Source organism: Rhinolophus hipposideros (genome assembly GCF_964194185.1).
Source record: "Rhinolophus hipposideros genome assembly, chromosome: 3".
In the NCBI taxonomy this organism is placed as follows: Eukaryota; Metazoa; Chordata; class Mammalia; order Chiroptera; family Rhinolophidae; genus Rhinolophus; species Rhinolophus hipposideros.
The window spans coordinates 3,111,298-3,125,003 of record NC_138049.1 but is presented as its reverse complement, the minus strand read 5'-3'; the positions used below and the strand labels follow the sequence as shown (position 1 = coordinate 3,125,003).

At 39.5% G+C, this 13,706-nt stretch overlaps 1 protein-coding gene across 5 annotated transcripts in view; it reads right to left on the bottom strand.

Moving 5' to 3' along the window:
* Positions 1-13,706, bottom strand: part of PDE10A (phosphodiesterase 10A) — a 470,871-nt gene that overhangs the window by 79,530 nt on the left and 377,635 nt on the right. For all 5 annotated transcript variants that reach the window (XM_081045170.1, XM_081045167.1, XM_081045168.1 and 2 more), the window contains 3 exons: positions 12,596-12,716; positions 11,546-11,595; positions 14-154 (listed from right to left, as the gene is read on the bottom strand). In XM_081045170.1, the coding sequence (XP_080901296.1) occupies positions 14-154; positions 11,546-11,595; positions 12,596-12,716 (312 nt within the window). The remainder of the gene's footprint in view (positions 1-13; positions 155-11,545; positions 11,596-12,595; positions 12,717-13,706) is intronic.

Here is a 13,706-nt window from a genome sequence, read left to right as displayed (position 1 = left end):
AGAAGCCATGTACCCCAAGGATGTCTTCCACGAGCAACGTTTTCCGAGACTTGGCCACGTAGGCAGAGGTGGTGGCTCCCTGGGCGATGGGCCCCACAGGTATGAGCCGGGGTTTCCCTTCCTTGATTCCAGGGGGGGTGAACACGCACAGGCTCTGGCAAGAAGAAAGGAGCATGCTTTACAGAATTTCCTGCATAGTAAGGCTCCTGGATAGTATGCAGGAGTCACGAGACATCTATGAGCCGTGGAACAGACACTAAAGGAGGAAAGGGGCTTTGTAGCGATCACACTGGAGTGCGTGAGCTGACATTCTCTTGTATTTCAGATGCACACAAGGTACAGGTTAGACAGACGACTTGAGTGAATGTCTAGGTGCAGAAAAACTCTTAAAATAGCCTCCTATTTTGATATGTAGAAAATAAGATGGGAAAAAAAGTAAACTGTCCTGGGACTCAAGATACTCTAACTGAAGAAGCAGACAGACACTGGGCCCGACCTCCCTGAGACGTGGATCTGCAGGCGGCATCATAACTGTAAGTCAGAGTGGTTTGGTTATCTTTCACTTTCATTGAAAACATTGCTTTCTCAGAACATTGTGTGGGTTTTTTTTAAGACTCAGTCACTCCGTTCCTTACACTGGCCTGCCTGTAAAATTACAGATTATACTCTTCATAAAAACATCACTCTTCTCTGTACGAAACATTTTGGCCAAGTCTGGGTATATCTTCCCTTTCCACTGACAGGGTGGGGGGGTAAAATTCTGACATTATTTTAGAATAAATATTTTTACAAATATGATCAGTTATTTTGACTAAATCAAATCATATATTTAAATAAATATCTACTAAATAAGGATTGCTAATCAAAACCAATCACCTAGGGATGGAGTGGTGGGGGTAACATTCTGACATAACTGTATTATAATGATCTACTCCGCCTGAAATTCACTAAGGCTCGGACACATTCTCACAACACCTGGAGCGTAAACTGGATCGTCGGAACTTACAGGGTGAAGACCTTTGGAGGCAAGAAGCATCAGACAACCCTCGTCAGCTAAACAAGTTCCTGTTAATTCTGCCACTACTGAGCTAGTTCCAGGTGAAGACAGTGAGTTGGGTGTATTTAAGTTATTAGACAAATAGTTTTCAAGCTCTGTCATATCCAAGAACGCAGTTTTGAAATAAAATCTTATCTTCACAAGAGTGAATCCTCTGCACATGGGCTCCTTCTCAATGGGGAGCGGAGGGGAGGACAGCAGCATTGGCAGGAGCACCCTGGCTGCTTTGAATAAACCATCCTGGTTTAAAGAGTAAGAGCTACACGCAAAACATTTTTTATTCCCAAGCACATCTACGTGGGTCAGCAACGTGCATACCTAGTATTTGCTATTAAGTACAAGGTCTGTGAAACATATATTTTACGTGTTTCTTTTCAAGGGATTAAGTTTAAAATGTTTAAATACAAGTTATACACTTTAAAAAGATTTAAACAATTTAACTCTACATAGGATGATAAATAACAATTTCTCCCTATTCACGTTTAAAGAGGCCAGCAATCGGAATCACTGTTGTTCAAGTTCTGTGATTCTGTTAAGCACCAGCAGACACACGGCACAGACGAAGCAACTTCCCTCACATTTAGTGCCTACCGTGTCGCAGTGCAATTCAGTGTATGAAGACTGGGAGGAGAGCAGGAAATGATTCGAGAACAGGAAAAGAGACGATTGCAAGACAAAAAATTTAAAGCATATGGTATATTTGGCCTGAAGGAAAACCAGAACTGACACTGACTTTCTCAAACTCTGATTAAGTTAATCCTTTCTCTGCGGGGGGCAGAACTGCAGGCAAAGAACTGAAACGGAACTGAGTGCACAGGTAAGTCTTGAAGAAGCCCTTCTCGTGACCCAGCAATAGGACGTAAACTCTTTTGACAAGCTCCCAACAGCAGTGTTTTTTATTTTTGAATTACAGTTGTTGACTTTGTTATTTGAAGATACGCAACACACATCTTGTTTGGATGACTCTGCTTTGTACGCATTAAGGTTAGATTTAATAATATCTTCACATTACACCTAGCGTCATAATTCAATACTGACAGAAGACCTTAAACATCCCTATGTTTTAGATCCTTTATTTAATATATAAAACACTTATTGCCTCCTCAGGGTTTCTATGTGATGCACAAGAAACAGATAAGCAAATACTGGACCTGGAACGTATGGAAAACTATTCTCTATGTTAGACTTGCTGAAAATAAATGATTCACAAATCTTTCAATTACTTAACTGAATCTGAAAAACTTTTTGTGGATAAAGAATTGTCAAAAAATTACGTAAGTTTTTACAGTGGGAGCTTTATTGTTATGTTTCTAATCAGCTCATGGTTTTTGATCGTATTTATCAGATAGAAATGCCGTCAGGTGAGAGCTGAGGACAAGAGCTAACAACATACTGAATGACGTCATACTGTCACTGGAAAGCCAACAGCTCTGGCAAGAAGGGCAAGAAGGGCCAATGGAAGACAGACACCGGTTTCTGATATTTTCACAGCCTCCCCTTCTCTCCTCTGCATTAGTGGTTTCCTACATGTTTTAGGGATTTAGGGTTGTTTTTTGTTTTTTCCATAAAGTACACCTGTGTTAGAGCTCCCTTCATACCAGGCAGTGCTGACTGAAGATCAATCTCTGGTTTAAATTGTGTGGTCTGTAACTGTATGTCCTATATGGTATTTGTAGTTGAATGGAGTGAGAGGCAGTTACCATCGCAAACAGAAAAAGTCAGTAACAAAATTACATTAGAGGCTGACTTTCACACGTATTCAAGGATGGGAAAAAGTTCGTTAAACCTACCTTTATTTATTCCACAGGAATAATCAAATAGACAGCTGTGTATGGAACAGTCCTGTTTTCCCCCTCTGAACTGCCACCTTCACCCTATACAAAATCCCCGAGTATACCTGACTGTTTCTGAACTCTCAATCTGGTACCCTTTGGTTGATTTTTCTACCACACTGTTTTAATTACTGTACTAGGTCCACTTTGTGCTCTGGCAAGACAAGTCTTGCTTTGGTTCTTACTGTTTCAAAATAATCATAATTGACTTTGTGAGATATATCTTGAATTTTCCATTGGTGTAGGGCCTGCATTAATGCATTAACAAATGATGGATACAAGTAAGTTCTGAAGAAACTTACAAAGGAAATATGGACTTTATTTTTCAAAATTAAACCTTATGATTTTTGACATAGGATTTGACTCGGATGTTCAGATTAATAAGATAAAAATATTATTCTCATTATTTTCATAGGAGGATGAATGAAAACTACTCTTCACAAACATCGCTACACAACATTTTACAACGTATTAATAATGTTCTGCATATATTTACAATATCTAATTTGCTTGTAAAATCCAATGTTGAATGGAATCTCTAAAATTAATTCCTGCTCTAAATGTATAAATCATGAAAACTTTTACGAGCACATTTTTCAGAGACTAGAGATAAAAACTACAACAGAAAATGAGGAAAAAGTTGGAAGTTTCAAACTTCGACCATCTCCACCTTTTCCAGAGGAGCAAACAAATGACAGTCGTGCCTCTTTATTCCTCTTCAGGAGCCCTGCCCGTGACTCGACTGTTACCCCTTCACCTCCAATGGCATAAGGGAGACTGGCCAAGGAGTCAGAATCAATCCAGAGGACATGAGTGCTGAGGGATGAATCAGCTTTTCAATTTTTCAAAGAAACGCATGTGATCTAGCCGATATTTCGCAATAACACAAATTTCCATACATACAAGTAAAGTTAGACAATTTAAACTAGAGATTGGTAACAGTAGGTTGGCTCAATGAAGGAATAAAAAAAACATTACAAATTATAAAGAAGCAAGTTTGGAAAAACAGATTTGGTGGAAAATGAACCATAGAATAGACTATTGCAACTTATTTTTAAAAACCTGTTTTTCTGATGTCATGGGAACATCTGATTCCTTGACAGCGACTAAACAGATCATTCTACTTCGTTAGTAAACGCTTGTCCTCATCTTTCCATACACAATTCAAAGATTATTTTACTCATGAAAGTTCGTTTTTATATTAAGCCTTCAAATCACAGCCGATCAATTTTTGGAAATACTGTCTAAGAAGACAGCGTACTTAAGCTGGCCATGACCTTTCTTCCCAGACACGAGCTGGCACTGGCCAGTGAGTGCACTTAGGTCTGTGCACCTGGCATGGTCCACATCCACCTGGAGCTGCAATTAGGTGACTGACTGTGACTGCAGAGCTCTGGGAAATAAACCCGCTAAAATTTATCGTGCAACTGAAAAAAGTCACACAATTATTGTCCCACAATTGGCTCTAAAGTGGCTTCCACAACCAATATATGAAAAGCAATCTATAAACTTACTTTATGAATTAAAAATTTAAAGTACAATTGGAGTTCACAAGTTGTCAGCTTTTAAAAACAACTCTTATAGATAACACAAGAAAACTGTTATGAAAACGTTGTAAAATATATTACATATCAGTTGGGAGGATGTGAACAGGTATGAGAGAGACAAACTAAAAACATTACAAATTGAGTTAAGCAAAATCTGAGTCATGGAAAAATGACCGTTGTCTAGCAAGCATTTCTAGAGTATCTTCTACATGGTATGTGTCAGACGCTGTGATGGGCCAGGACACAAAAATACCTGTTTCCTTTCCTAGCTCCAGATTTCTCATAAATTGCTTCTCCTTCCAAAGAAAGCCTTTCTTTTCCCGTCTCACCTACTAAGTGGGAGGTCGTCCGACCGTGAGGCCCCCCGGGGCCAGTCCTCCCAGCTGTGTCTAAGGTGATCCGCTGCTCGCAGCGCCCTCATCACATCGGGAACCCAGGACGCCCTGCATTCCTCTCTGTTTGCTAAGACCACGGCACGTGTTATAATTAGCTGGATTTCTCAATTTTCCCTACTGGTTATACAGGAATGTGTTTTTTGTTTGTTTTCTTTGCATGCTCAGCAATTTAGCAGTTTTGGGTATACAGCAGGAGTTTAAAATGGTTTGTTGAATGAATAACGTTCATGACATAACATTCGTTTAAGCAATGGAGGTTAAATTAAGTTTTAGGAAGTTTAAGAGTTTTGTCAAAGTCACAAAGAAGTGAACTGGAACTCACCAATCCAACTCCAGAGTCAAACTCCTTTGAAAGGCTAAGCTACTCACTGGAAGCTTTCCTTCTGTCCAAGCTTTGAAACCATGCAGACAGTACAGGAGCTCTCTCCTCCAGGGCTGTCCCCAGTGGAACCTGGGCAGGAAGGGGTAGGAACGCATCTGGTCCACCCCCCCCCCCAGGTCAGCAACTGCCTGCACGAGGCTGCTGTGCAAAGGACACACCGGCTATTGAGTAAATGTCCCACTGGTTTTAGAAAAGCATTATTTTAACACCGTTTTCAATTTCTTCCATGTACTGGTCTAAGGTTTTCTATCATCATTTGCATTAAATGAAGCGACTTATAAATTCCTCAGAAACTGTCCATTTTATCTGGATTTTCACTTTTATGAGTTCAAGTGTCGTCTCATGATCTGTCATCTTCACTATATCCATTGTTTCACTATCTTTTAAATTATTAAACATATGTAACTGTGTTTCTCTTTTTTTGTTAATTAGGTTAGCAAATGGCTTATCTGTAAATCCATTAGTTTCCTCTTTTATGTAGATTTTCTTTTCCTATCTCCATAGGTTAGACTCATAAATCCCAAACGACAGGGGTTTTAATTTATTAACACTACAGTGGCTCTGGTACCTGGTATCAGGTGACAGTGCCCAATAAAAACATGGCCAAGTAAAAATTCACTTACTTTTGTTGTCTTACTTATTAATATTTCAAACACATATATAAACTATTCAGAACTTTTAAGGATGTGGATATTCCACTGTGAAAAACTTTGTCCAGAGCTTTGGCAATATTGTAATTCAGTTTCATAAACACTCTTCTTTAAATATTTCATTAACTGTATTTTAATTATTTCTTTGTCCAAAGAATTACTCGGCATATTGTTTATGTTTAATTTCCAAGATTTAATTCCCTTGTTATTAGCCATTATGGGGATCTGAATTCTTAAAGGGGTTAAATGTATCAAAGTAGGACATAACCTGAAGAAGAAAGAGAACCCCAAGATGGTAAACCCTAAAATTTACTGAGTTAAATATATAAATTTTTTGAAAAACTTAATCATATTACTAACATCCTCTAAATTATATTTTTGATCTGTCAGTACCTAAAACTACTATTACACTTTTGAGTTCATTTTCTTTGGAAAGATTGTTTTGCTTTATAAATCTCAATATACCAAACATTTATTGTACAAACTTCATACCAGCTCTACCCTTCACTACACACTAAACCCTTCACAAAGCAAGTAACCTTTTCTTTTTTTTCTTCTTTCCAATTTAATGCTTTGATTCTTTACATTTAACTTTGTTACTGATCTTGTGACACTTGCTCCTGCAGTCTGCATTTTTCTGGAATAGGTTTGCTCTAAAACTCCGTTTTTATTTTCAATCTTTCCTAGTCTCTGTGCTTCTATGTGCCTCTATAAAATAGAAGAAAATTGTGGGATTTTTTAACCTGATTTAAGATTTGTTTTACTTTCAATTCTTTTGCTCATTTTTTAATTAGTTTCAGGTATATAAAGCAACATAATAGACATTTTATACCCCTCACAAAGTGATAACCCCCCCATCCACTACCTCTCTGACAGCGTGCAGAGCTACTACAATTCCATTGACTATATTCCCTATGCTGTACTTTACATCCCATGAATATGAATGTGTGTGTGTGTGTGTGTGTGTATTTGACATTTAATACTATTCTGCATTTGGCATTTAATACTACTCTACTTCAGCTTCAGGTGTATAGCAGTGGTCAGGCATCTACACAGTCTGTGAAGTGATCCCCCTGGTAAGTCCAGTGCCCACATGGTACCCTACATAATCTTTACAACATTACTGATTATATTCCCCATGCTGTATTTCACATCCTCATGACTACACTGTGACCACTAATTTGCATTTTCTAACCTCTTCACCTTCTCCCCATCCCCACCTTCCTCCCTTCTAGCAACCATCAGGTTTTTTTCCTTCTATCTCTGAGACTATTTCTGTTTTGTTTGCTCGTTTTTTCTGTTCTTTAGATTCCACATAGTAGTGAGATCATATGGTATTTGTCTCAGACTGACTTATTTCACTTAGCATAACATTCTCTAGGTCCATCAATGTTGTTGAAAATTTCATAGACATTGCCCTTAGTAATATTCTTACTGATATATCCCCTCGGGCAAGGGAAGCAAAAGAAAAAATAAACAAATGGGACAACCTCAAACTAAAAAGTTTTTTCACAGCAAAGGAAACCATCAATAAAACAAAAAGACATCCTACTGAATCGGAATATTTTTCTTTTAATAGCTGGACTATATTCTATTTGTCATATTGTTGTGACTTATTTTCACAAGGAGTTTCAGTCATATCTGATGTTTTATTTTTAGTGTGTTAATACTGGTTTGTTTTATAACTTCTTAACTTTCTGCATTATCTTTAAATTTTCCCTCTCTGGTAATATTAACAGCAGTTTTTAATTCTACTAGAGGAACCATTTGATATATTTCAATAGTACTTAAACTTACATTTTTTAATACATTAATTTCAGAAAATTGATTATTTCTACTAATTCTCACTCATGAAAAAAGAAATTAATACTTTCACACAAATTTTATAATTCCTTCCTTCTCTATCTTAATCCTTGGTATTTGTTGATCTAGACAAAAAATTTTATCTCTATCTAGGTTGCATTATTGTAATACTGTCACTAAAGCATATACATTTTGCTTTGAAAGTTAGTTATTTGCTTTCTAACTATAATTCAAAATCCAGAGGCAAATTTAAAAAACATTGATAAATGTCTACAATTTGCTAACTTTCATGACCAAGGAAGAATTGTAAGAAACTATTCATGTATTTGCTCATCTGTGCAAAAAAATTTGTTTTATTTAATATAGTTAGCTTACATTTTAGAAGCATGTCAACATCTGTTGCAAGCAATATGGCAGATTAGATAATTTGACACTCCTGAAAAAAACAATTTTAAAGTTATTTAAAGGCTGGATAAAGTATATTTTATAAATGTTTTATAATGCTTCGCTGGGCTGAGAAGAATGGAAGGGATCCACAGAAATCTAAAAGGAAGTAAATAAAGGAACCCTGCAAGGTAAGCAAATCCCAAACTTTTTCTTGAGAGTACCCACCAAAGCCGAGGTTACTGACCCTCCCTCTGGAAAGCCGCATGGTGAACAGCAGACAAGACCTGAAACCTGGGTCCTCTCCACACTGGGGACGTGTAATAGGAGAGCCCTGCCCGGGCAAGGAAAGCAAAGGGCTGCACGTCGTACGAGGCTGAAGGGTAAATGTACTTACAGCTGTGAGGGCCTTACAAGGAAACCAAGTTATCCTGAATTTACTGCCAGAGGGAGAAGAAAAATCTCCTCTGAGAAATCATAACTGTGCAGCACGTGGATTCGAGGCTCAAGTCTAAACCACATTGTAGTTCGAAAAAACTCACTTATATAATGTAATTAAAATAGTCTTGGATTGGTAGAGCCTCAGGTGACTGGCAAAAACAAATACATATCCTCTCTTTAGGAAAGGAACTTCAACACACGCCTTCAGAACACCCACTCAAAAGGGCCCAAAGAATAATTTGATTCACAGGTTTTTTTTTTTAAAAAAAGAGAAACAGAAAACACATGAGCAAATAAGTCACCATCTATGAAAGGTGGATGGAATAAAAGCCAAGGAACTGTCAATTCAGAGAGAATACAAAACAATACAAAATAGTTCATATATTTCAAAAATTAAGCATTAAGCGTGATAATGTCCTGGGAATGACAAAATTATAATGAAGTACTCAGACAAACTGAAAACAACCAAAAAGTAATTATATTATAGTCAGTATACAGAGAGATAACATATCAATCCGAATTCTTTATCCAGCAAAAATCTCTTTAAAGAAAGTGGTGAAATAAAGACATATGCGGAGAGACAAAAGGAGATTTTCCTTCCCATCAGCAAGTTCCTGTCCAGGGAAAGCCTGTACGACTGAGGAAAAGGACTCCAAACGGGAGACCTGCGGCGGGAAGAAATGACGAGCAGGGAAGTGGCGGCTACGCAGAGATGTGAGAACACTGCAGTGAACCTCCGACCTCAGACGCCGTGTCTTCTTCCCACTCACAGAAACGCAGGTAAGGGAACAGGAAAGGCCTCGCTACCCATAAGGAGCCACCAACGGAAAGCAGAGTCACCCCAACACAGTACTCATCCCTGAGATTTTCCGCCCCGGGAGACAAGGGTATGCCTTCAGGAAGCTTGTATCCTAGTGGAAAAGCCACACAAGCAAATAACCCCACACGTCACAGGCAAACATGTAACTGCAGACTCGGCGAGCTGCAGTGAGGAAGGAGCGTGTGACGTTGAGGTGCATCACACAGTGGGGTCTCACTGAAGAAGGCCAGAACAAGCTACGACTTTGCCGTGTACCCTGCTGTTCCCAGACATACACTGCCGCACATGACACTCGGCACCTGAGATGTGGGACAGAAAGAAGGAGCAAGGACAGGGACCCGGGACAGCCGCGTAGAGCAAATCAACGGACCACCGGAGTTTAGAGTCGGGGCAGATGTGAGCCTGAGCGGTACGATGTCATCCGCTCTAGGAAGCTACAAAGGTGGCTGCTAAGTAAAAGTGAGAGAATCAGGATCTATCTGCGTGCCGTTAGAGTTCAGACATGACGGACAGAGCTTTTTCTAAAGCCTATGTTAGAAGCTACTCCACCGTGGTTGATATGTAAAGGAGTCTGCAAACTAATCCAGCAAAACCCACAGCCTGGTGAGTAAGAAGGTGGGAGTGGGATCGAACTCCAAGCTCTGACGGTCCCGTCCTGCCTGAGCCCCCGGCCTCTGGCTGCTGCAGCCCCTGTCCCACCTCTGCAGACCAGGTCTCCCACTGTGCTTCACGCAGAGCAGAAGAGGGCCACCCCCAGTGCAGCCCCAGTTTCAGGGTTCACGTCACTTCTTTTCAGGTAAACAGCCAGAATGCTGAGCCCAAGGGCCAGTTTGCGTCACAGATGACTGAATGGAGGGAAGGTGACACTGGCTGCAGACAGAGCAGCACAGATCTCAGGGAAGGAGTGAGGAGAGGGGGGTGCTCGCTACTCCACTGAGCTAACACACACAGCAGTAAACCATGCAAATAAATGCACATCATGTGAGAATTTCCTAAAAGGAATTCTTAGTTTTAAAATCCCCAAATTTGAGAAAATAGATTTTTAGGATGAACAGAGAATAGTGAGGTCTACTTGTTACTTTAGTAGCTTAGTCATTTTAAAATACTACCACTGTGTGAAATATAAAGTATTTAGAAGTAACAGTAATATCTGAATAGTTCAATTTAATAAACACTCTTGTCTGACTGTGTACGTGAAAGGCTCGGTGAATACAAAACAGAGTCAGAAAAGGGCCATGCCCTAAAGAGTTTCTATCCTGTAACAAATCATTACGATGCAGGGAAGACCAGGTCTGTGCAAACGCAGAGGGTGAGCAGGAGTTAGGAATCCTGCTAACGAGTATTCTCTGTGCGGCTTCCCCCCGGCTTTGCACTGCTGTTATTCAAGGCACAAATGAAAACCTCAGAAGACTGCATTCCTACTAGCATTTTATGTAATACAAATAGTACACATTTTGATTACTCACAAACACATCACAATGAGAAAAATACATCCCAAATCTGAAATAACAGTAACTAACACATAAGAAATACACATAAGAGTTTGCCAAGTACATTTATCACTGAGTTTTATATATTTTAGCTATGGATATGAGCATTATTGGCTTAGAATATTATTTTAAACACATGTGTATGTGTTTTCAATACCATCACAAATCAAATGCCAGTAACCGAACGTCTTGAAACACTTTTCCAAATGCCTGTGGGGCTTTACATTAGGCCGGAAATGCAGGTCCAGACCTTCCCGGAGACTGGGACCCCTACAGCCAAGAAGCCCCCACGGCCACCACCGCACCTCGGGGATCTGGACGCTCGGTAACTCTGTCCCAGCACTTTGAGTTGTCTTTAAAAAATCTAGAAAATCGTATAAAAGTGCTAAACGTTTATTCTCATTTTATTCTACTGTAGATTGTGTGTAGAAAGAGCACAGACTATCCACAGCACCCAGACCACAAGGATGAAACAACTTCTGCACAAAACCGTAGGTCAAGAAATGCCATTTATAAGATAGGATACCACAAACCGTCACCCAAACAATCAACAAATTATGACTTTATGCCTAAATGCTGTCATGTTGGTAAAAGTCACATATAGAAACAAATTACATAATGAGTTTAAAGTACTTAATTACAATACGTCTATCATGTGGTTTGTAACATAATAGTTTATCTTTTTAAGAAAAGCTTATGACATGTTCTTAACTAGAGCACCAAAATCTAAATTTAGATACTTACATTATTGCACTCTCCAAGGAAATACAGTGCAAATCCATCAGCTTTTGTGGCTGCCAAAGTAATAAAAGGGAAGAAACTAATCTCAATAGAAGAACACAACACGCGTGAATTCTCTACGGTCAGACCTCAGACCTGAGTCTTCTGAATGGATTCGTTAACACAATTAGTGGTCATGCAGTAAACTGAACAAAATAATTTATGGCTTTACTTAATTACATAACTAGAGGATTTCCATTTATTTTCATCAGCTATTGCAAATTTTAAGATGTGACATCCTCAGAGGCATACAGCAGTCAATGTACTATGTAATATTTGTCAAACTTCAAAATCAGAATTATCGGAAAAAGTTAAAAAATTTGAGAATTGTATTTAGTTTTTAAAGTATTAAAAATACCGGAAGTGATATTCATAACACTGACTAATCAATAGAAGCATCTCCCAAAACCAATGCGTATGTATGGACACATCATCGCTGAAGAGAACGTAATTCACCTTTCCTGACTGCTTTGGGCCGTCTGAAGGCAAAGGCCATGCAGGTAACACATGACGCCTTAGAGCAGCAGCCGCATGTAAGGCCCGCGGACGCCACTCCTGTGACCTCTGCGTCCGAGGTAAGAGCCTCGGCCTGTAGCTGCCTCGGCACCCTCATCAGGGACATGGAGCTAACAGTGCACAAAGTTCTCAGCTCCCCAAATACATTTAAAATGTGTCTTCTTCCTTAACAATTAATGGTTTCTCATATAAAATAATGTCACTTAGTTCAGTTAAAACTACTTTCCAAAGAAAACTAGGTTTTCATTAGAAGGTATAGTATATTCCATTTAAACATCAGGGAGATACTTTTCTTGGATAACTCAGAAAAATCTCAGGTTTACATCATTCTAGGAATTTCATAATAAAATATTTTCACTTTAAACTTAGCCCAAGAATAAAAGCAAATAACTTGCACTTGCTCATTAGCAGGTACATTATTAGTGCCACTTTCTGCGATGAAATAAAAGAAACTTTAGTTCAATTTTCCTGCTCCGAGGAATACAAAACGTCTCTTACCTATTTTAATGATGCTACTCAATTCATAGAGAAGTAGCTGGTTGTCTCCTCCTGTATCCAAACGTTGTTCTATGTAGCTGTTTAGCTCGTACACAACTCCCTGCATATTCGTATCCTGGTACTTTGAATAAAAAAAAAAAAAGAGAGAAAAAAAGAAAGGACATAAATAAATATAACAAAAAAATTCCTTAGTTTATCAAACATATTATTAATATGTATGATTTGCTATACTAGCTGTTCATTACGCTTCTATAGAGCGAGACTTAACATTACATTCCACTATAAAAATAGAGTGCAAATGAAAATTGTGACAGAATTATCTACAGGCTCCATGCGTACTTATTTATGTTAACACACCAAACGTTACAACCTACGACTTTGTTTCTGAAGCTTTATATATATTTAATGGATCAGGCATGCTTGATCAGTCAAAATGACACAAACGTTTGTTTTCTAACTGAATGAAATGCTGTTCAGGTGCTAGGGTCCCCTCCTTTGCCTCCATGTGGCCACCACCCTAGTCCCGCATCAACTCTGCCACCACAACAGGGGCAAGCGGCTTGCTCCCGGGTGCTGTCCCCACAGCAAGTCCCCAGCACTGGGTTCCATTGAGGAAGCAGGGACATGAGCAGGTGGAAGGCGTCGGGGCAGAAGGTGGAGGCGAAATGTGAGCCCCCCCACCCAGCAGCAGCTTGCACGGTGTCTTCTCTAGAAGGACCGGAAACTAGTCTCTACCATGAGTTCCCTGCCCTCCAGCTAACAACAGCCACGTGAACTTACAAAATACAGTAAAACGCTGTCTCTCCATGGCTTGCAAGACTCCTGGGGCCTCCCGCTGTACTTACAGACACACTGCTCACAGGGTGGTCGCCCGCATCCCACACAATGTGGGCATTTTCTGCCTCAGAAACTGTCTCGAGCCACCCTCGTCTTTCTTGACCACTACGATACCTTTCACTCCCAAAGGTCTCTGGCTTCTGTTATTCTTGAGCACTGTCCTCAAAACATACGTGGAATGAGTACATCAGTGAAGGAATGGATGAAGCAGTCAACACCCCACAAACATGCGCCGGCCCCCGACCATCTCACACAGGTTCTGTCCTAGACACGG